This window comes from Nicotiana sylvestris, chromosome 4 (assembly GCF_000393655.2).
Source record: "Nicotiana sylvestris chromosome 4, ASM39365v2, whole genome shotgun sequence".
NCBI classification, from domain to species: Eukaryota; Viridiplantae; Streptophyta; class Magnoliopsida; order Solanales; family Solanaceae; genus Nicotiana; species Nicotiana sylvestris.
In genome coordinates, this window is record NC_091060.1 from 84,010,146 (window position 1) to 84,034,533 (window position 24,388).

The window sequence follows — 24,388 nt, forward strand, 5'->3', positions numbered from 1 at the left end:
GTAAATATATGTATATGGGATATGGGAAAAGATTACGACGTTATATACGCACCACCACCTGATCAGCTAGTATATGATGATGATGTTGCCCACAGTAGCTGAAATATGATCCAAATGGCGTTATGTACGTGTATATATGTATGTATATGTATATGGGATATGGGAAAAGGTTACGGTGTTATATACGCACCACCACCTGATCAGCTGGTATATGTTGATGATATTGCCCACAGTGGCTGAGATGATATGATGGGATGCCCTCAGTGGCTTGATGATATTATGTACACCCATACCTATGCATGGCATGACATTTAAACGCACGTGCATGACGTTTATTTATGTGCCTTACATACTCAGTACATTTTTCATACTGACATCCCTTTTTCTTGGGGACGCTGCGTTTCATGCCCGCAGGTCCCTATAGCTAGGTAGAGAGCCCTCCAAGTAGGCTATCAGCTTAGGGGAAGATGTTGGTGCGCCCCATTTGCTTCAGAGTTGCTCGTTTGGTTAGTATGATTTAGACGTATATTGTTTGATATGGCGGGACTCTGTCCCGACCTTATGACATTTATGTACTCATAGAAGCTTGTAGACTTATGTCGTGTACGTGAAATTTTGTACAGCCTTGTCAGCCTATGTTTTGAGTTATAAATGATTATGTTGGCCCATTAGGCCCGTATGCCAATTGTATATGATGATGTAATAAGAAATATATGTTACGTTGGTACTCGGTTGAGTAAGGTACTGGGCGCCCGTCGCGGCCCATCGGTTTGGGTTGTGACAAAAGTGGTATCAGAGTAGTTCTGTCCTAGGGAGTCTACAAGCCGTGTCTAGTAGATTCTTGTCTATGGGTGTGTCGTGCACCACACTTATAAGCAGGAGGATACAGGGCATTTAGGATTGTCACTCTTTCTTCATACTCTAGATCGTGTGGTAGTACTCACTTATAAGAATTCAACTTCTGAAATTCTATTTTATTCGTAATAAAATGATGCTTAAATCAGGAAAGAAGGCTGGAAAGAGAGATAGTTGGAAGAGCTGAGTCAGAGGAATTGGATTTTTGTATAATGCCTACGATAAGTAAATGTGAGGTCTTTAGCAGATCATGGGTATACTGAAAGGGGTAAGCTTCCTGATAAGAAGCCATAAGGCAAGAATGCCTATCCATCTTTATGGTGAAAAATAACGAGAGATTAAGAAGATACATACAAGTTTCAACAAGTGAAAGAAGCAAGATGAACAAGGGTACGAGGCGCCCAAGTTAATGAAGGTTAACAGAGTTTATAATGAGGCAGAGGAACATAAGACTTTCGAGTTATATTCAACAGTAACAAAGGTATATACAATTGGTCGCACCCATTTCAAATATGCCCTATGGGTATTAACAAAAGTAGTATAAGAAGATATGATGGACACCTAGATGGTGCACTCTAAAATAGTGCAGCCAGATATGAGTACTACAAAGACATGCACTATAAGCTTTGAAGGGATAAATATTACCTTAGTGTGGCTCGTGTCCCTAGTAAAGCGAGAACGTTAAGCAACTTGAAAAGCCACTGGATGGAGCAAAGGAAAGATAAAAGCTAAAGAATGTCGTATTGAAGTTTTCACAAGAAAAGGGATATGCAGAAATATTAGCAGAGTAATGAGAAGAGAGGTAAGGAAGAATTATGAATAAGGTATGATACATGGATGAAAACGGTAGAGTGTTACAGAACCTATAGTCAAATGAAGGAAGAGACAAAAGGTGATGGGCCTTAAGACAACGAAAGAGTATAGGCCATAAGGTTATATCATCATTTCGAGAAATAAGTTCCTGACTCCAACGCGACTACCAGAGGGGAGAGTTAATCCCCAGAGTAATAGAAATCAGTATGGACTGGTAAACAAGATAAACTAAATATGAATTAGGGACTGAATGATTGGAAAGTACTCGACATCACGGGAATTTCAGATTTCATTCTGGCGGTAATAGAATGGACAACAGAAGAAGATCCATGATGAATTCAGAGAATGGTCATTTAGGGAGACATTTCCCTAAAGCAATCAATATGAGCAAAGTTGAGCTTAAGGGACTGTATGTGCCAGTTACACTAAGTGTCACCATCCGAGTGAGGAATTTTGTTATCCTTGGTACAGAAGGATTATCGCAAAGCGAGTAAGGGTCATTGATGATGTGAAAGGACAACAAAGACGAAAAGGAAAAACATCTGCATGCAGGTCCTCATAGCTCCAAGTCTTAGTACACCCCGTAAGGGGGGAATATGGAGTGATGTGGCATTAAACCAGAATTAAGTTATTCTAGTGACTATGGAATGGTAAAGGAAGAATGCGATAAATGAAAGAGGAATGATATGACACTTATCCAAATCTTACAGATACGCTACGATTCAAAAATATTCGTCAAGGAGAGGAAGTAAAGGTTCCTGCCCGAGCTATTATTAATAAATAAGGAGCCAGTGCGAGACGTAAGTTAAAACAAAGGAAATAACCCAAGAAAGATTATGAGGAATATTGATATGAGAATGGGCCAATGAGTAGTTAGTAATTGGATATGAAGATCCCAGTTATGGTTAAACATAAGGTTATAGACGAGTCATCAGATTGTGTGAGATAAACATAGTAGAACCCAACATGGAGAGTTCAGCCTCGAAGAATATCATTATAATACTTGAGATATATTCAAACAAGAGTCGGGGTAGTTAAAGATACCATATGAGTGTTACATGGATAAAAGAAAGTGCCACTAGGAAGGCAGTCAAAATATTAGTTCAGAAGCAACCATACAAGCACAAGGGCATGGAAGTAAGCAACTACAGATAATTACAGGCAAGTAAGGACATCAAAAAGGTCTGTAATAAGCTCATAGCTTTATGAGAATCAAAGGTTCACCCTAAGTACTATAACAAAAGACTAGCTGAGAAGATAAGAAGGAAGGCTTCAACCAAAGCACAACGACCTAAAGAGGAAATGGTCGTGGAACAACAATCTCGCAACAACATTGTAAGCATTCCAAAGGAAAATGGCACCTATCGTTGCTAATGAACGGGAAGTAAGAATTAAAAGTAATATTGAGATCACATGAGTTGTATGAAAACCCTGGTAAGTGTGGGCACTAAGATAAGCTAAGTATGGACGCAACAAGGGGCAGAAAGACCAGGAAAAGTAATTGCACATGATTAAAGAAAGTTGAGATGGAGCGAAAGAAATTATTCGATCAATGATCCAGAGTTGGTTACGTTATGAATGCACTTAAGGGTTCAGAGTTTTATACATGCAACATATACAGCCGTAGAAGACTTCGGTATAAGTTAAAATAAAGAATTTAGCCCAGGGCATATACAAAGGATTGAATTGTTAGAAGATTGTATCATAGATATTCCATAACGCCCATAAAAGGCTAAGGTAATAACTGATGCCATGAGCCACAGATCGGAAGATAGCTTAGGCCTACGTAAAGGCTGATTAGAAGGAAGAGGAAACTAAAGAGTTACATCAACTAAGTAAATCAAGAATTTGATTATTGAACCCATAAAATTATGGACATAGTGATTGAGAGCATAGCCGAATCACTCTTAATATTGAGGTGCAAAAGAGATAGCACAACAATGATAATCTATAATGGCTCTACAAGGAAGCCAGTTAGAAGGAGTACCAGCCTCATAAGAAGTCAGTACGAAGCTCCCACCGGATTGTATATGTACTAGAGGTGCAAGTATTATAATTGAGCTTCAAGTTATGGACGTGAATTACACCTTGGTGGAAGGGAGGTCGGGAAAGAGATAGAAGATACGATGCGAGATTTTAAGGTAAGTAAGGTAAAGGTAAACAACGTACGAGATACTCAAGGGCAGAAGATCGTGAATAGTACATACTTCGGATAGAAGGCTATAAGCACGAGGATCCAATAACCGGGAATGATAGCGGCATCATGGACAGCATGTCTTCCAACTTATGATTTCTATGTACTGAGAGATCTAGTTAAGAGAGTAAAGAAGAGTTAGAGACGATGCGATGTGTCGCTTGATGTTTCGGAACAACATAAGGAAATCTATGGTGCAAGAAAGTTGAAGGAAGAACAAGAATAATATGAATAGATATGTATGGGTCCCAAGCTAAAGTATACTAAAGCGATAAAGTTTTATGACAGGAGTAATAATGAGAAAGGGCGAGTGAGATAGTGACTAGAATGGATAAGTCATCGGGATTAAGACTCTTCAAAACAAGAAAGCTAATGGTTTCTCTAAGTTATAGAAAGTTTAGTATAGCATGAATGAACTCAAAGGAGTCTAAGACTAATAACATTCAGAAGATATGGAATGCTGCCTTATTAATAGAATGAGGGTATAATTATTATGGACAAAAAAAATGATGTTTGGGCCTTAGATTGAGTAATGATCTGACGAATAAAAGAAAGGGATCTCATGAATTGGACAAGATTAAAATACCCACATAAGGTGAATCATATTGAGACACTATGAAATATGATTATGGAAATCACTTCAAATATTCCTCAATACAGCGTGAGCCCTAGCGGTAATGTATTACGTAACAAGTTTCAAGTTTTTAAGTAAATGATTATAGATCAACATTGAGGCAAATCAACAATGGTCAGATATAAGTTACAAAGTATGACATGAGATTCAGCCATGATTCTTACTAAAGGGTAGGCAACAAGTAACTGGGAACTTGTTAAGCATACCTTAGTAAAGGTAGATTGAAGCAAAAATTATGGTATAGTATAACCCATGTAAATGCAGTAGAGTCATGAATGGGTAACCAAATCTATGAAATAAGATATGGCCATATTCGCAAGTTCTACAGAGTATCGAGCAAAAGACTTCAGTATACCTATAGAGGCTCAGAGAGACATCCTATTAAGCCTTGTATATATAAAGTGAGGCCTAGAGATTGGCTAAAAGCTGGAGGGAAAAGGAAAGAAGAGTCGCAAAAGGCTCACTTACAAAGACACAGTCATACAACCTACATGACAGGAGGCAGCAATTGCGAGATTAGAAAGATTTCGACAACAAATCATGATATGAGCAAAAAGACTAAAGGGGGGAATACCATAGACTTTGAATTTATTCACAGAGCAACTACTTAAATGTCAAGAAGAGTATTAAGGTACTCACAAGAGCTATAAGTTACAAAAATGATAAGAGCATCAGTCAACCTTCGAGGACGAATGTTCCAAAGGTGGGGAATGATGTTACGCCCCGCAATATTACGTCGATATTACGCTCGACAGTATTATATTACGATGGCGTTATGTCATGTAGTAATATATTACGATTGATGTTGCGTCCTACAGTAATAAGTTATGACAGTGTTGCACCCTGTAGTATTACATTACAGTGATGTTACGCTTCGCAGTAATAAGTTACGATGATGTTGCACCCTGCAGTATTTTACATTGAATTTGTCGTAAGATAATTGACATCAGTCCAAGGAAAGGATTATTTGGGGATTATAAGGATGATGCTATTTCACAAGTGATTAGTAAATTCATGAAGGTGAAAGGGGGAGCAAGTCTAAGAAAATAAATTTTTATCAAAGTTTGACATGTTGGGATAAAATACGGCCCAAGCTAAAATACCCGGTATTTATGGACTAATGTCGTACAAGGTACTACATGGCCATGATAGTAAAGTGTACCAGGTATGTTAAAAGAGAGTAGTATTTAATTAAGTTGAGATAATTTTTAAATTATATGGGTAATTGATTAATTACCGGGTAACAGGACATTACCCAGTTAACCAATAAGTATGATAATTTTTGGATAAGACTTATAAAATACTAACGTGGCTGCCCCTCCGATTCCAAAATTGATGACTCCTAATTCTTTTGGTAAGGTGCCAAGACTTAAGTATTCATGCACCAACTTATCTCATTTTCAGGCAAAAAAAGGGTCTTGGGTTTTGGAAGATGATGATTTTGGTTCTTCTAACTTTTGTTAATTTTGAGACATTGTGATCTTAATTATGTTTTGTTCTTAGCACAGAAGAAATAGCAAGATAAAAAATAATTTTGGGAAACATTCAGCAATTCTGTATAAGGGAGTTCAGGTTTAAATTCGAGTGCTTTTTAACATTTTGTAGAGGGAAAATGTTTGGTATTAGAAAGTCTTACCTTTGGAAAGACGATAGAGTGGGCTCGTTACAATTATGGTACTTGCGAGACTTCCATTTTTTATTTTTTTTTGGTGAATCAATTTAGATGACAATTGATGGAAAGATTCTTTAAGTAGTTTGTATAACTATTGATACCTACAGAAAGGAGAGAGCGTGGAGCCTTTGGTTCAGGTATGTTAAGGCTATCCTTTCTTTCTTTTGGCATAGTCCAAATTATACTGAAAAAACGAGCAAACACACAGTTTTATATAAGTTACTCTATTCATAGAAATAGTTAGGGTGTTTATATTCTTGATTCCCCATGAGAATTATTATTATCTTCTGTTCATGGGTCTCAGAATAATACGCAGTTGAAAAAGTTTATCCGGAAGGAATATCGAGATTATTATGTATTTTTCATGCATTTCACTCATTTATACATGTGCATTGACCCATGACCAGATGGCGTTATATACGCGTATATATGTAAATATATGTATATGGGATATGGGAAAAGGTTACGGCGTTATATACGCACCACCACCTAATCAGCTGGTATATGATGATTATGTTGCCCACAATGGCTGAAATATGATTCAAACGGCGTTATATATGCGTATATATGTATGTATATGTATATGAGACATGGGAAAAGGTTACAGCGTTATATACGCATCACCACCTGATCAGCTGGTATATGTTGATAATATTGCCCACAGTGGCCGAGATGATATGATGGGATGCCCTCAGTGGCTTGATGATATTATGTACACCCATACCTATGCATGGCATGACATTACACACACGTGCATGACGTTATAAACGTTTCAGAATTTACAAAGTTATTCACCTACTGGTTGAGTCATGTACTCTATATTTCTGCCATGTCTCTTATGTATTTATTTATGTGCCTTACATACTCGGTACATTTTTCGTACTGATATCCCTTTTTCTTGGGGACGCTGAGTTTCATGCCCGCAGGTCCCGATAGACAGGTCGAGAGCCCTCCAAGTAGGCTATCAACTGAGGGGAAGATGTTGGTTTGCTCCATTTGCTTCGGAGTTGCTCATTTGGTTAGTATGATTTAGACGTATATTGTTTGATATGGCGGGACTCTGTCCTGACCTTTATGACATTATGTACTCATAGAGGCTTGTAAACATATGTCGTGTACATGAAAGATTGTACGGCCTTGTCGGCCTATGTTTTGAGTTATAAATGATCATGTTGGCCTATTAGGCTCGTATGCCACGTGTATATGCCGATGTAATAAGAAATATATGTTATGTTGGTATTCGGTTGAGTAACGTGCCGGGCGCCCGTCCCGGCCCATCGATTTGGATCGTGACACTACAACTCAAAATTCCATCTTAAATTAGCTCACAATAGCCCTTAATTACTTCACAATACCATAGAAACATTCTCTTGTACTCTTTAACATTGATGGTGATTTGAGTTATTGTTTCTTGTGATATTGAAATATGTTAGGGATGATTTGGAGATCTTTAGAGTGGTTTTGTGTGAGTAACATCTGTATTGTTGATGAGATATAAAGGGATAAGACCACCGCCTAAATTCTCCAAGCAGGTGGGTAAGCTGCCTGCTTGGAAGCTTGAGTAGGTACACTTCGAACACTTATATCTCTCTACTCTGATATCGTATTGACAAACAGTTTGCAGATTTGGAAACTAGACACATAGGGCTTTATTTTCATATAAAGATCTCCATGTTAGTCTCAATATATTGGGAGAAAACTGCATCGCAACTTGGCTTATAAACCTTCCAGTTTCTCCGAAGTGCGGCAAAGTTACTTGGCGACCCTACTTTAAAAATTCATATTTCTCTACCCTGATATCGTATGAATAAATGGTTTAGACCGTTGGAAACTATGTTCCAAGACCTTCATTGTTGTATGAGATATGTCCCTAAATGACATCATAAAGATTACGAATTTAATTTCTAAAAATGGCTCATTACAAGGCAAATCTTAACTAGTCTAGACCATTCTAGAAACCTTAATCCAACTCAAAATGTACATGCATCATGCTAAACCTAGTACGGTTTGGAATGTTATTAATGTAACAACCCATTAAGATGAGCCTTGTCCAAAGTATGACGAGATTTTCACAATTCCAATAGACACTATCATGTTATGTGCATTACTTGGAGAAAATATGGCAACATGTTGATCATTATTGTGTAAATAGTCAAATCTGGAGGGGAAAGGGCTAACCTTTGTTTGTTCGCAAAAAATGAAGTATGAAATCCCCAGGTTCGGTAGGGTCCAAAACATCCCACCTTTGCTACTTGAATTGTGGAAGACCTTTCACCTTGCAACAAAAATCATGTGAGAAAAGTACTTATTGACCTGCCTTCCTTGCTAAACATTCGACCAAATAGGGGAGGCTAATACCATGTTATGGGATTTGGGAATATAGAAATGACTCCTCGACAAAAAGAAATAGGATGCTTTACCAAATTGCCATGGGATAGTCCGGGATTACTGGTACTAGAGAATCGCACACCCCATGGTTTTTTTGATAATGTTGGGTTTTAAGAAGAATGGTGGGGTGCTCTATCTAAAGAAATCATACATCCCTTTTGAATTTTTTTACGAGCGTTATGGGCATAGCAAGTCATATCGTTTTTGTCACACCTCCTTTTTCCCGAGGGTGATAGGGAGTTTTTCCAATTAAATTAACCATAATAGAAATTGGATTATTTATATTCAAATTCAGAGTCGCCACTTGGGATAATTTATGGTGTCCCAAGTCACCGGTTTAAAATCCTGAATCGTGGAAGTTTGACTCTGTTTTATAGTCCGTGAAACACAAAGATCTGGGTAAGAAATTTTGTTAACCCGGGAGAAGGTGTTAGGCATTCTCGGGTTCCGTGGTTTTAGCACGGTCACTCAACCATTAATAATTGGCCTAATTATCTGATTTAATACATATTTAAAACCTATGTGCATTTTTGACTTTCGACCCCTTTTAATTATTTAGAACAAATCACGATTGTCGTACACTTGTTGTTTTAGCACACATTGTAAACCGCGTCACATGAAATGCAACCGCGATCTACAACATGTTTATTTTATTATTATTCAAAATTATGGTCGGGTCACATGAAATGCACACCCGAATTGAGATTTCCGTATTGTGACCATGCCACGGGAACCGTACCCATGTCCACGATAATTTATTATTGATAGAGCCTAAAGCAAACTACGATGTTTATGAATATTAACGGCCCACGTATGCTCCTAACGATAAAATTACCGAGACAAGAATAAAAGAACAATATTATTATATTGAACCTAAATTTTCTTTTAATTTTTACCTAGCAACCCAATTTCCATACTGTGATAAAATCATGTTCAACTATAACCAATTCAAGTAAACACGAGCAGATAGCTAAGCAAGCAAATTCAAAACTATGGAGAACAATTACACAAACAACAGAATCATATCACCAAACAAACAATTAACATTAATCTTGAATAAACGAATAGAGGATGAAAGAATTGGACCTCAATATAGCCGAAAAATTGATCGTTCCACTGCTTTGAACTCAAAAATGTGATGAACTTCGGACGGGAACTCGAATTGCAGCCGAAAAATGGGTCTCATAACATAACTGACTTTCTAATACAAATGACAAAGAGGAGTTGCATTCTGATGGTCTCAGCTAATCTCCTCCTAACAACCACAAATGCTTCATAAATTAATCAACTCAGAGCAACAATAAAGCTTCTTGCAAATTTTTACTTTTCTATTTTGTTTTCCAATATCCCTATGTGTGTGTGCATCACTGTTCCCGCCCTTTCATGTGTGTGTGTGTGTGTGTGTGTTTTTCTACTGTCTCAGGCGACAGGAAGGGGGGGGGGGTCAGAGAAGTTCGCTGATTGTCAGAGAAGAACGAGCTAGCCGCTGGTGTTTTTTGGAGTTCCGATGGGTTTTGGTTAAGTAACTAGCAACGGCGGTTCTTGTCTTGGAGAGGAGGGTGGCAGGTGGTTTAAGGGGTTTGGGCGGAAGTACTGATCTATTAGGAGATGGGGTGGTTTTTGGGGGTGGCGGCAGAAGGGTGTCTTTGGTTGGTGAAGGTTGTTGGCTTAGGGTGTGGAGAAGAAGGAGTGCTGAAGGTTGACGACTGTCTTTGTGTGAAGAAGAAAGGTTTCAGCTCCGGTGAGTTTGGGTGATAGGGATGGTGGAGGAGGAAGGCTGGCGGCTGCTCCTTAGGGTTCTTCTCTAGGGTTTGTGATAAGGAAGGAAGGATAAGAGGGGTCCCTAGGGTGTGTTAGGTTTTTTTTGGTGTTTATGAAATCAGGAAACGGCTGAAGATTTTAGGTATCTCTAGGGTTAGCTTAATGGGTATTGGGTATTGGGCTGGGTTTTATGGGCTAAGGGTCTGAAAATTGGGCCTAAAAAATGGGTTGTTTGAGCCCAAATTTTATTCTTTCTCCTTGAACAAGACTAAAAATACTACCCATTTACTAATTAATCATACTTAAGTAAAATAACTATTGAAATAAAATTAACCGTTAAAACAAACCTATTTTTGGTATTTTTCAAATATCATCCTAAAAGATAAAAATGAAATTAGATTAAAATCATTGCAAAATTAAAATAATATTCCTACCAAAATACTAATATTATTGAAAACAAAGTGGAACTATTTTTGTATTTTCGACTTTTGTGAAAGATAGATAAACTAAAAGTAACTAGATAAAATATCAATTAGCTAGAAAAATATTTTTTTTGGTAATTTTATTTTTGTGATAAAATAAAGTAAAAGAGTCAAAACTAATTGATATAGCGATATTAGGCCTAAAATAAATATTTAAATGCTAAACAAATCTTGGGGAAGGTCAAAAATTATATTTCTACAGCTGCCCCTCTTTGACTGGAAACACGAAGTATTTTCAGACAAAGAACAACTAGACAGGTTTTTTGACCCGACCCTTATTTAGAGAGACCAAAAGCTAAAAGAAAGGAGAATGTGACCGAGCCCTGACATCTGAGTTGCCTACATATCTTTGGATATAAAGGAATCAGGTCACGTGTAGTTTAAAAGTAGGAACACTGATGGAGTATACTGAGGTGGAGAGCCGATTGAGGTGCTGTTTCGTCAAGGTTCCGGTCCGCAGTCCTATTATTACATCAAAATAAAAAATAAAAAACATTAACTAAGCTTTTCAGCTATGAGTTACAAGATTCCTATCTATAAGTCTTCTGAAGATTGATCTTGAGTCTTGAATGGTTCTTCATGTAGACTTTTGATTTAAACCTTGATGCTTGCTAGCTGCATGTGCTGGTTCATTCTTCCCCGGCTTCTTCGGATCAAGACCGAACATGTCCTACTCGTGACTTCAACCATGTCTTGAGCAGTTCATATCTTTCTTTGTTTTTGCATTTTGGACTCACTTCTTTTTTTCTTTTCTTTTATCCTGTATCGAGACTACTTTTGTTGGTCATCTCGGACTAAGGACTCGCATTCTTGTCGCGAGCTTTTGCAACTTCTAACTTCAATTGAATTCTTAAATGACTTCCCTTCTTCTCCAGGTGGGCGCCTGCTACTAACTTGGAACTTTAAATATTTCCGAAACGAATTCCCTTGTTCTCTAGGTGGGTGCCTGCATCAAAACAACAAAACAAACAAAATTTTCTGCCCTAGATTGCAATCGGAAGATTTGTGAATTGTTAGAAAAGCTATAAACCGCTTATGCTATTGATGCAATGATGAGAGTAAACTAAAGACTCGACTGGGATGTGCGTCTCCTGTGAGTAAAACCAAGAAAATTTTACTAGCAAATGCAACTACTAAAAATAAAACCTGAATGACCCGGATTAGGAAGTGCGTCTCCTACGGGTGAAAATTGAATGAACCAAACTAAGAAGTGCATCTCCTAGGGATGAAATATCAATTTAGGAAGTGCGTCTCCTAAGACACATATAACTTGAATGACCCGGACTAGGAAGTGCATCTCCTGTGGGTGAAACTTGAATGAACCAAACTAGGAAGTGCGTCTTCGAGGGGTGAAATCTCAATTTAGGAAGTGCGTCTCCTAAAAGAATAACTTGAAAGGACTTTATTAGGAAGTGTGTCTCCTACGGGTGAAACTTGAATGAACAAAACTAGGAAGTGCGTCTCCTAGGGGTGAAATCTCAATTTAGGAAGTGCGTCTCCTAAAATAAAATATAACTTGTAAGACCCAGACTTGGAAGTGCGTCTATTACGAGTAAAACTTCAATGACTCAAACTTATATGACCCAAACTAGGAAGTGCATCTCATAGGGATAAAATATCAATTTAGGAAGTGCGTCTCTAAAGGTATATCCTGAAAGACCCAGACTAGGAAGTGCATCTCCTAGGGGTGAAACTTAAATGAACCAAACTAGGAAATGCGTCTTCTAGGGCTGAACTTAAATAACCTAAACTAGGAAGTGCGTCTCCTAAAGGTATATCCTGATAAACCTAGACTAGGAAGTGTGTCTCCTAGGGGTGAAACTTGAATGAACCAAACTAGAAAGTGCGTCTCCTAGGGCTGAACTTAAATGACCTAATCTAGGAAGTGTGTCTCCTAGGGGTGAAATCTCAATTTAGGAGGTGCGTCTCCTAAAGGTATATCCTGAAAAACCCAGACTAGGAAGTGCGTCTACTAGGGGTGAAACTTTAGTGACTCAAACTAGGAAGTGCGTCTCCTAGGGGTGAAACTTCAGTGACTCAAACTAGGAAGTGCGTCTCCTAGGAATGAACTTAAATGGCCCAAACTAGGAAGTGCGTCTCCTAGGGACAAAATCTTAATTTAGGAAGTGCGTCTCCGAAAACAAAAATATAACTTGAAAGACCCAGATTAGGAAGTGCGTCTTCTAAGAATGAACTTAAATGACCTAAACTAGAAAGTGCATCTCCTAGGGGTAAAATCTCAATGACTCAAACTAGGAAGTGCGTCTCCTAGGAAAGAACTTAAGTGACCAAAGCAAGTAAGTGCGTCTCCTAACAAGTATAATCTAAAAGACCCCTACTAGGAAGTGTGTCTTCTAACAGGTAAAACTTTAATGACTCCAACTAGGATGTGCGTCTCCTGTGGGTGAAACTTGAATAAACCAAAACTAGGAAGTACGTCTCCTAGGGGTGAAATCTCAATTTAGGAAGTGCATCTCCTAAAACAAAAATATAACTTGAATGACCCAGAGTAGGAAGTGCGTCTCCTAGGGGTGAAACCTTTAACCTGAAATTAGGAAGTATGTCTCCTAGATTTGAGATTGAGCTTAAGGATAACTATAAACAGAGCTTGACTTGACTAAAAATTGACTCTATTCTCCAGGCGGAACCCCAGAACTTAAGAAAAACTAAGACTAACATCTTAAGGAAAATTAAAAAACTGACCCTATTCTCCAGGCGGGACCCCTGAAATTAAGGAAACTGAAGACTATCAACTTAAGAAAATTAAAACTGGCTTTATTCTCCAGGCAGGACCCCTGAGCTTAAGAAAACTAAAGACTAACAACTGGAGGAAACTAAAAACTAACCCTACTCTCCAGGAGGGACCCCTGATCTAAAGGAATGCTAAAGATTAACGACTTAAGAAAAATTCAAAAACTAACCCTATTCTTCAAGCGGGACCCCTGATCTTAAGGAAAACGAAAGATTAACAAATTAGAAAAAATTAAAACCGGCCCTATTTTCCAGGCGGGACCCCTGATTATAAGAAAACTAAACATTCTTCACAACTAGGGGGATGTCTAGGAGGCATGGTTCTTCTCAACTAGGGAAAATTATTGGGAGATGATCATCTTCTCAACTAGGCAGATGCCTAGGAGATAAAAAAACATTCTCAAACAGCATTTGTGCTGACAAAATTGAGAATGACACTTGAAAAGTTCAAGCTTCCAAGCTTTGACTTAGACATAGTCTTCGTCCCTGTCTCAAACAAAGAAAGCTTATGAGTTTATACATGGTGGTTGGTGTGTGGCCTTGTCTTTGAGGGCGATTGCTCCTTCACTTCCCATGATAATTTTGATTTCAACTTGAAAGACCTTGCTTTTTTATTGACTATCCACTTTCTCTATCACCCTTATCACAGAAAATACCTCTGATACGTTCAAACCCAATACCCTCTACCTGTTGCATTTTGCTCATGAATTGACATATACCGAACCTTTGCATTTCACATGAATCCCAAAGCATGTTGATTGTTACCAACTTACTGCGCATACTGTTTTTTCCTGACTTATGCCACTTTGATGTGATAGCCAGATTCTGTTTTGTGCAATTGGAAAGCTGGTAGCAAATTTTGATGTCATTTCTCACTTTTTCTTACCAAACAGACTCAAGAAGAGGAAGTAAACAAAACAAAAGGAACAGAGTTAGGGACAATGGAAAGCGAAGATATCTAATAAGAAAATGACAAAGTAGAAACTTATCAGATGTAGATACCAACTCTAATTACCATGGCATGCACCTTTGGATTAAGTGGCCTAATCTGTCAAGCAAGTCTAATATTCAAGTCTTGTTGTACCTCTTCGCCGTGAAACTGGGCTTCAATTCTCTGATTATCATATCTGATTCACGATCCTTATTCGACTTGTAGCGCCCGAAGGGTTTTCACCATCAAGCCTCTCCCATTTTTTCTTTCTCTCAACTCCCCATCGCCTTATGGTGCCTGTGATGGTTTTCGCCGATAAGATTCTCTTATTTTTTTCTTTTATTCTTATTTCCTCTGATTCTATAGATGACAAGGCATTAACCACGATAGAAATATCATATGCTCCTGGTATGTCTGACTCGACACTCTTAAAGATTATCTAGGAGGTCTTTTGGACTGTAATGTGGCTTTTGGATAGGGTTAGAAAGAGGATATAATAAAGGCTCAAAATAACTAAGACAACGGGGTTAATTTATTTATAACTTTTGGAATCCATTCTAAAACTTTGCCCCAATTTTTAAAACAAGAGAATTTGATTCTTTTTTTTCTTTTGAAATGGAATTTCTAAGGAAAACTACCCCACTCTCCACTTCGTGGGATTATGAAATATTTTATTTGGTGCGACCGAACTTTAAGGCTGCCTACGTATCTTGTGGTGATAAGAATCAGGTCGAACGTAGTTCAAAAAACTGCTCTTTGTTGCTGCTATTTTCCTTTCCTTTTCTTTTTGTTTTTTTCTCTTTTCTCTTTTTTTTTTCTTTTTAATTTTATTTTTTTGAATGAAGTTTCTAAAACAAACCTTATAGGGCATGATTTTTTTTTCCTTTTTTTATGTAATGACTCTAACTCGATTCCAAAAGAGGGGAGGTCAAGAAAATTAGCATAGGCTTAAAAGGAGTACCGAATGGTATAAAGTGTTTGGGTAGCTGAAAGAGGGCCTCCCAATCCCTGAAAATGCCAAGTACAAAATTTCTTTTGCAGCTTCGGCATTGATATTACTGATATGCCTTCCATTTTTTTTCAAGTACAGAACTCTCGTTGGGTGATTTCTTCTTCATAATGGATACCCTCCGTCTGTTTGGAGCAAAATCCCTTGGCTTTATCTTGTTACTTGAGATGCACTTGAACTCAAAGTTGCTCACTTAAAATTGTCCGGGATGCACTCTCCTTTAACAAATTCTTGTCATCCTATTAACTTCCCAAATTATCAGCCCCAGTTTCACACAGTTTGGGCTTTAAATGATCTTAAGATGTCCAAATCTGTACTTATTTCCCTGACACGTCCCTATAATCCTAACTTTTAAGACCAGGCCTAGAATTATGCGTGCATGTCATGTCACTAGAGCCAACGTGAAAAGAACTATAAAAGGAAAATGGAACTAAACAAAAAATGACTAAAAATAACAAAAAATAGAAAATTGCATTAGAGAGACAATGAAAGGGTTTGAACAACAAAACAAGCAAAATAAACTGGGGTTACAACCCTGGAACAAACCTAGATAACACTAAAAGAGTTACTACGACTAAACGAACTAGGCAAAATAAAGGATAGAAGGGTTTGAGTCACAAGAAAATATCCGGATTACAACCTGAAATAACCCAAACAACAGAAATGACAATAAAATAAACCACCAAGACTCCTCCCCGGTTAGCCAAGAAATGAGCGTCTTTCCAATTACCAAGTTCGGCATCTTAGCCACTGAGTTCCACATCAATATTATCAAGACCATTACCAACTTCAATATCATTAACTTTAGTCAGCAAGTTCCCAAAATGATTCTCATACTCCCTAACACCACGCATCATCCCCACAAAGTGTGCATCATCATGTGCAGGTAAAGGATTTTGCGCGATATTTTGGGTGTCACTACCCTGGATCACAATTATCCCTTCTTGAATCATTCTTTCTATTTCCCTTTCCAAAGAACGACAATCTTCAATCCTATGCCCTTGGACATTAGAACGGTACATGCACCGTACAGTAGGATTAAAATCTTTTGCATATGGGTCCGGAGTATAGCCGAGGAGCGGTTCAATCAGGCCAGAATGTTTTAACTTTTCAAACAGGCTTGTGTAGGATTCTCTGATTGACTTGAAACTATTTCTTTGCCCTTATTCCCCTCCATGCCCCAGTTTTCTAGGGTTGTTGGATGCTCGAAAATGTTATGAAGGCAAAAGTGCATTATGCGGTGCTAGTGCTCACCATAAGGAGTGACCCAGTGGTTGGACAGATGACCAGACGTTGTTTGGAGGATAATACTAGGGTGGATTATGTGGAGCTCGTGGATAGTTTTGGGTTGGGGTTGAGTCTGAGTATATTGGTGAGGCGGACCCGTTGGACCATGTCGTGATCCTAAGACAACTATGGCAACATCATCATGTTCCTTCTGACCCAGCAAGCTTCCTGTGTCATTCTATCAGGACCCTAAACCTGGACCCGGTTGTGATGGCACCTCTGGTGAAGACAAGGCCATCCGACACTTTCCTATTTTAGTTTTAAGCAGTTAAACAATAACAATTAAGTCTGAAACGTAATAAATAATCCAAAAGTAAGCAGTTAACAGAACATTTTGTGGAAATAAACCCAATACAGCCTGACATCGGGGTGTCACTAGTCATGAGCAATCTATCGATACACTACAAGTCTGAAATGTCTGCTAAACTATTACAGAATTACTGACAGAGAAAGAAATGAGATAAGAGGGGAGAAACACGGGATTGTGGACGTCAAGAAGCTATTTCGTGAACTCCGAAGTCTGCCGAAAGCTCTCAACTCTCACTAGCAGGATCAACAACGCCTGAATCTGCACATGAGGTGCAGGGAGTAAAGTGAGTACTCCAACTCAGTGAGTAATAATCATAAATAAAGACTGAAAGCAAGAAATCACATAAGGCACATTATAGGTTATACAGAAATAGTAAAAGCCAGTAAAACAATGAAGCAGTGATAATGTGAAAAGTCATTTTAATTCAGTTCCAACTTCATGAAATGCCTTTTTAACAATTAAGTAGGTAATGACATATAAATAAGACAGATAAGCACATAAAGGATTGCCCCTCAGACACAATGTCAACAATACCAGCCGCTCGGGCTATATCTCATATCACAATGGGTACCCGCGCTCACTGGGGGTGTGCAGACTCCTGGAGGGGCCCCTTATGGCCCAAGCGCAATATCAAGCCATCTCGTGGAATCATCACTAGGCTCTCGGACTCATATCAACAAGCAATCTCGTGGCGTATAAATCTCACGCCCTTGGCCTCATAATTATAATTAGTGTTTCCTTACAACATAGGCCCTCGGCCTTACTCAGTTAGAATCTCACAGCCACTCGGGCAATAGTAAAACATAGTGCTCAACCCAAAATATCATTTAAAATATCATTTACGTGTTAAAGCAGAGTAAACATGGCTGAGTTATGAAAATAGTAGAATATAGCATGACTGAGTTCAAGTATAAAGTCAAAACAGTGAGGAAATATCAATAAAAATCCCCTAAAGGTTCAAATAGTTGGCACGGAGCCCAAATATGGCATTCAGCCCAAAACATGATGATAGCAAATAGTTTTCAATCAAATACGCGGTAAAATAGTCACTTGGGTTGGACTAAGTCACAATCCCCAATAGTCCACGACCCTACGCTGGTCATCTAGCATGTGCGTCACCTTAATATAGCACAACGATGTGCAATCCGGGGTTTCATACCCTCAGAACATCATTTACAATCATTACTCACCTTGATCCGGTCCAAACTCTAGCCCGCGATGCCGCAATCAGTACATAACCATTAAAATATGCGAAGGGAACAAAGCCCACTCGAAAATATCCAATCTACATCAAAAATCCCAAAATTGCTCTAACCCGGCCCCGGGCCCACATCTCGTAATCCGACAAAATTAACATCAATGGAATCCTCGTCCTCCCACGAGTCTATACAAATCAAGAACATCAAAATCGGACCTCAAATGCCCCTCAAATCCCTACTCAAAGGTCTCTTAATCTTAATCCCTAATCCCTCAATTATTCTTCCTTAATTTCCACTAATACCATGATTAAACAATGGAAAAATGATCATAAACATGAGTAATGAAGCTCAGGGAACTTACCCAACTGATTCTCTTCTATTTTCCCTTGAATTCACTACCCTAGCTCGCTTCCCGTTTTCAAAAATAGAGAACTTAGCAAAAACTCACAGAGGAACATTATATACTTTCTGACCCAGGCATTTTCTCACCTGCGGTCCATTTCCCGCTTCTGCGGTATTGCTTCTGTGACCAAATCTACTGCATCTGCGATTTTCATTAAGTTGCCAATTTCTACATCTGCGGTTAAAAACTCGCACTTGCGCTACTGCAGGTGTGCCCACTTCACCGCTTCTGTGGTTCCTGAAGAAATTCCTCTTGGCTGCTTCTGCGGCTGCCTTCTGCTTCTGCGATCATCGCACCTGCGGCCTCCCAACCGCAGGTGCGGTTATGATAAAAGCCAAATGCGTCAGCTGCAAAAACTCAATTCCAATTCTCCCGTCACCCATCCGGAATCACCCCGAGGCCCCCGGGACCTCAACAAAAAGCACAAACAAGTCACATACCACCATTCAAACTTGTACCCATCTTCAAAACACCTCAAACAACATCAAATCACCCAAAACACATCGGATTCAAGCCTAAGCTTCCAAAATCTTCCGAACTATGCTTTCAATCAAAAAGTATACCAAACCACGTCCGAATGACCTAAAACTTTGCACACACATCTCAAATGCCACAACAGAACTACTGCAACTTCCAGAGTTCCATTCCGACCTCTATATCAAAATCTCACCTATCAACCGGAAAATGCCAAAATCTCAATTTTACCAATTCAAGTCTAAACATTCCACGGACTTCCAAATTGCATTTCGATCATGTTCCTAAGTCTCAAATCACCTAATGGAGCTAACCAAATCATAAAAATTCCGATCCGAGATCATATACAAACAAGTCAAATCTTGGTCAAACCTTTCAAATTTCAAGCTTCAAACTGAGAACTGTTCTTCCAAATTCATTCCGATTACCCTAAAAAACAAAACAAATGATTTACTTAAGTCATAATAAATCACACGGGGCTAGTCATGCCCTAGAGCTGGCGAACGAAGTGCAAAAGCTCAAAACGACCGGTCGGATCGTTACATCCTCCCCCACTTAAACATGCGTTCGTCCTCGAACGTGCCCAGAGTTGTTCCAAAAGCCAACCAATCATTGAATAACTTTATCATGCACACACTTGGGGGTGATCCCATATCACCCTATCTCATATAGGTCCAATAACACAATGTAACTGAAATTTAACAATCAAACCTAGCCCATAAACCTTAGAACCACATTTCCACTTCCGAAATCATCCACAAGATCAGAATCTCACATCTATATCTTGAATAAGCCCGAACAATTTGTAACAACCCATACCTGTAACCTCAGGTGCAATTACATGATATACCACATAACTCAAACGCTTGTAGCGATAACTTCTAATCACAGCAGCTGCACACAATAACCGAATACCGATAGAAAACCTCTTATCAACTAAAGTCTCATTCCAGCACTTTCATATACTGCCAATGATAAATGAAACATGCAATAACCCGTAACCATTTCTTAGTTCAACCATTCATGAAGCTACTTCTTTTTTGGAAAGGACCATAGCAAATTTCTGAGCTGAACCTCGATATTATCCTTCCAGCACGCTGAAACTGAACCGTTTGTATTCATTCTAGATCCCAACGATCACAACTAATCCAACACAACCACTTTAGTGACATGACACATCAATATAGATAAAGCCGCAACTCGTTCAATCCGAGCACCAATAAACAACAAGCCGAACATACTCAAATCATGAAGATGACTCAAATGATAGAGCTGTATCGCAAGCTCACCAGTACCACCACAACACAATGTTTAGAACCCATCACACGTCTGTCATGCCCCATTCTCAAGAGGCACGACCGGTGCTCAATCGAGTAAACCCGACTGAGCAAGCCTGTTAGATTTCATACTACACAAATTCGTCTTTGAATAAAGAGGAAATGTACACCATTAATCAAATTCTATAAACATGTCGTTAACAAGTCCATTTCATTTCCATTAACAACTTCGTTAAATTTTTTTAAGATATTACAAGTTTTATACATGATTGCCAAATATCAATATTTCTACTTTAATTCCAATATCCGACACTACCCACAACCTGTCTACGGAGCCTTTAAATACAACTGAAGAATAATATGAAAATGCCGGCAACAAGGCTCCGGCTATACCTCAAATACAAAGTACATGATAAACAGATGAAACAGGACCCCGAAACGAAGTGGGGCTCACCAAGTCAGCTGAAAGGATGATGCCGCATTAGCTGCAACCAACTCTGCCTGCTATAGAAACACCTATATCCATTTAAAGACGTAGTGCCCCCTACAAAAGGGAACGTTAGTGCCATCGAATAGCACTAGTATGTATAACTAAACACCATCTCATTAGAAAAAACAACCATACAAAAACAAAGAAATCATAAGGATTCAACAAAATCTATAAACAATCACTACATCATCAAATAAAAGGAATCACATAGCTTTCACATAATTTCCATAGCTTTAGTTTGGGGCTTTTAATATTGTTCATCATCATTCACAATACCACTGCTTTCTTGAGCGGAGTTTGATCATGGCCCGATCGGCTAAGCCGTCTTACAAGACGTTACCCTTATTTCAGTCTCACTTTCCAGTTATAATTATCATTGCGTTACCACCATGTGTGTATAACATGGCATTCGATCATGGCCGGATCGGCTAAACCGTCTTACAAGACGTTACCCTTTTCCCTTATCCATCTCACTTCAATCGTTGGTTTCACATGTATTAGTTCATCGGCACTTGGGGCCATAATTATCACAACATACTTGGCACTAGGCCATATTTTGATAAATCTCATTCCACATCACTTTAACTTTCAACATCAAACTTGCAATTTAAGATAATGGGCACATACAAGAGCAATTCAAGTTATAAGTATAGAGAGGAATTCTCATGATTCAGCATAATAATCACAATTTAACTTAACTTGAAATCTAGGTAATTTAGCATATAGTTCATATTCTTCACATATCCCCAATTACCAAGAATAGCACATTGAACACATTGAGACACACCTTTCACATATATTCTTGCAACACCAAACCCTTTGAAATAACAAATACTACATAATTCAAATTCCGGACTTACAACATATGCATGGACACCATGGGAGCTCAATTTTTAAGTAGAGGGGGTTTTAGCCATACATACCTTGTTTAAGCTTTCCGTAAGTTACTACGACGTTCCGAAAATTCTAGCAATCCCAATCTATTTTGAGACATAACAAAATTGAACACAAATTAGGAAGGTATTCATGTTTTCAGCTCATTAGAACATTTTATCAAATACTAGTTGAGCATCTTGATTTCAAATCTCTTTTACAAGATTCCCTTCATTCCCCAACCCAATATTTACTTATTTATGTTCAACATCCTTCCCACAAACCTAATTTGTACATGTATGTATACATAATACTATTACACCCAAGAATCATACCTTAATAACCCATCTCACAATCTCTACAACACCAACACAACCTAGGTTAGGCACCTATGGCTTCCAATCACCATCCCATGAGTTCTAACGATATATCATACATAAATAATGACCATAGAGTAGTTAGAGATGATAGACATACCTTTTGTAGTAAGAATCTTGAGAATCCCCACTTGTAGTGTTCTTGATCAATTTAGGGATTTGAATGGGAATCTATGGATTTTCAAGATCAATCCTTATTAATATAAGTGTTTAGGAGTACTAATCACCTCAAAATACTCCAAAAACATTACTTTGGATCATAGGAGGGAAGTATGGGACGGATTCCCCTTGATAGAGCAAGCCCTAGCTCAAACAAATGAATTAGAGACTCTCCATACCCGTTATTGGGTATTTACAGGGCTTCTAGGCGTGCGACTGCGATCAAATTGCGCCTGGGACATAGTGTCTGCGCTCGTACCATGCTCGGGCCACGCTCGGAGGCAGAAACTTTCAGTTTTCCCGCGGCCGCGCCGCGGACGCTCGTCTGACACAGGTCCGGTAAAATGGTCATAAATTTCTGTATATACCTACAAATGACAAACGGTCTGATGCGTGGGAAACTAGACTCAAAGAGATTTAATTTGATAGTTTGTGGATCGCACAAAACCTTATATAAATGAAGATATGCTTGTCCAAAGTGATGTTTTGTGCGTGCTCATTTACAACTTTAGTCTATTATGAAATTTTCCAACTTGGATTAGACTTCGGCCTCTCCTTAGACCCCAAATCACTTATAATATGACCTATACGCTTATTAAAATATCCAATTGATATCCATTATATCATGAATCCTCATTTGCACACACAAAATAAAATAATTAGCCTACTTTGGCACCATGAAATCTTAAATTACTTAGCAAAATTTTCTGGGGCTTTACATTCTCCCCCGCTCAAGATCATTCGTCCTCGAATGAGGATCAAGGTTTATTCATTAGCCATCCTTATGTAACTTCAGCTTTTTCACATCATGAAATATATCAACATCCCCGAATTTGGCTAACTCCTTAAATTTCTGAAATTTTCGCTAGAGTTTCCTTTGTAACTAGGCCTATCCACCTGTTAGAGGGTCCCGGATACATATCCTAATAGCATATACATGTTCCATAGACATAACATAACTTTTACAACACCAACTATGGCTGCATAGGCAACATATATAACCAAAATGGAATAGTTTAACATAGATAATATCAAAAGATAAGAGGTCATAGGAACCAAATGCATAAAAGCGATTACATGACTATTCAAACAAATATGGGTACTTCTTTCTCATTTCTTCCTCGGCTTCCCAAGTAGCTTCCTCAACCTGCTGGTTCCACTATAACACTTTACAGAGGCAATTTCCTTATTTCTCAATTTCCGGACTTGCCTATCAAGAATGGCAACTGGAATTTCTTCATAAGATAGTTCTTCATTAACCTCAATAGCTTCTATTGGCGCAATAGTGGACGGATCTCCCACTACCTTCTTCAACATAGACACATGGAAGACCGGATGTACCAACAACATCTCCAGTGGTAGCTCGAGCTTGTATGCCACTTGACCAATCCTGTGAATGATTCTATACGGTCCAACATACCTCGAACTTAATTTCACTTTCTTCCCGAATCGCATGATGCCCTTCATACGGGAAACCTTCAAAAATACCCAATCATCTTCTTTGAACTCCAAATCTCTGCGACGAATGTCCGAATAAGACTTTTGGCGACTCGTAGCTGTTTTCAACCTCTCCTTAATAATCTTGATGTTCTCCATGGCCTGACGCACGAGGTCTAGCCCTATTAATTCTACTTCTCCAACCTCGAACCACCCAATGGGAGACCTACATCTCCTACTATATAGTGCCTCGAATGGTGCCATCTGGATACTAGCATGGAAGATGTTGTTATAAGAAAACTCTATAAGTGGCAAATGATCATCCTAGATAGCTTTGAAATCAAGAACACAAGCACGCAACATGTCCTCAAGCATCTGAATAGTCCGCTCTGCTTGCCCCTCGATCTGAGGATGAAAAGTTGTACTAAGATTTACCTGCGTACCCAAGCCTTGCTGAAATTTCTTCCAAAAGTTGGCTGTGAACTAAGCCCCTCGAGCTGAAATGATTGAGACTGGAGTGCCCTACAACCTCACTATTTCTTTGATATACAACTGAGCATATTGTTCCGCTGTGTCGGTAGATTTGACTGGTAAGAAGTGTGCTGATTTCGT

At 38.7% G+C, this 24,388-nt stretch overlaps 1 protein-coding gene across 1 annotated transcript; it reads right to left on the reverse strand.

Annotated features, from left to right (window-relative positions):
* Positions 1-23,449: 23,449 nt before the first annotated feature.
* LOC138889784 (uncharacterized) lies at positions 23,450-23,935 on the reverse strand. The gene has a single exon (XM_070173120.1). The coding sequence runs from the start codon at positions 23,933-23,935 to the stop codon at positions 23,450-23,452; it is 486 nt and encodes a 161-aa protein (XP_070029221.1).
* Between the last annotated feature and the right edge of the window lie 453 nt (positions 23,936-24,388).

Excerpts from the sequence above, each read along its gene's own strand:
- LOC138889784 (XM_070173120.1), bottom strand. The coding sequence starts at position 23,935 with ATGGAGAACATCAAGATTATTAAGGAGAGGTTGAAAACAGCTACGAGT.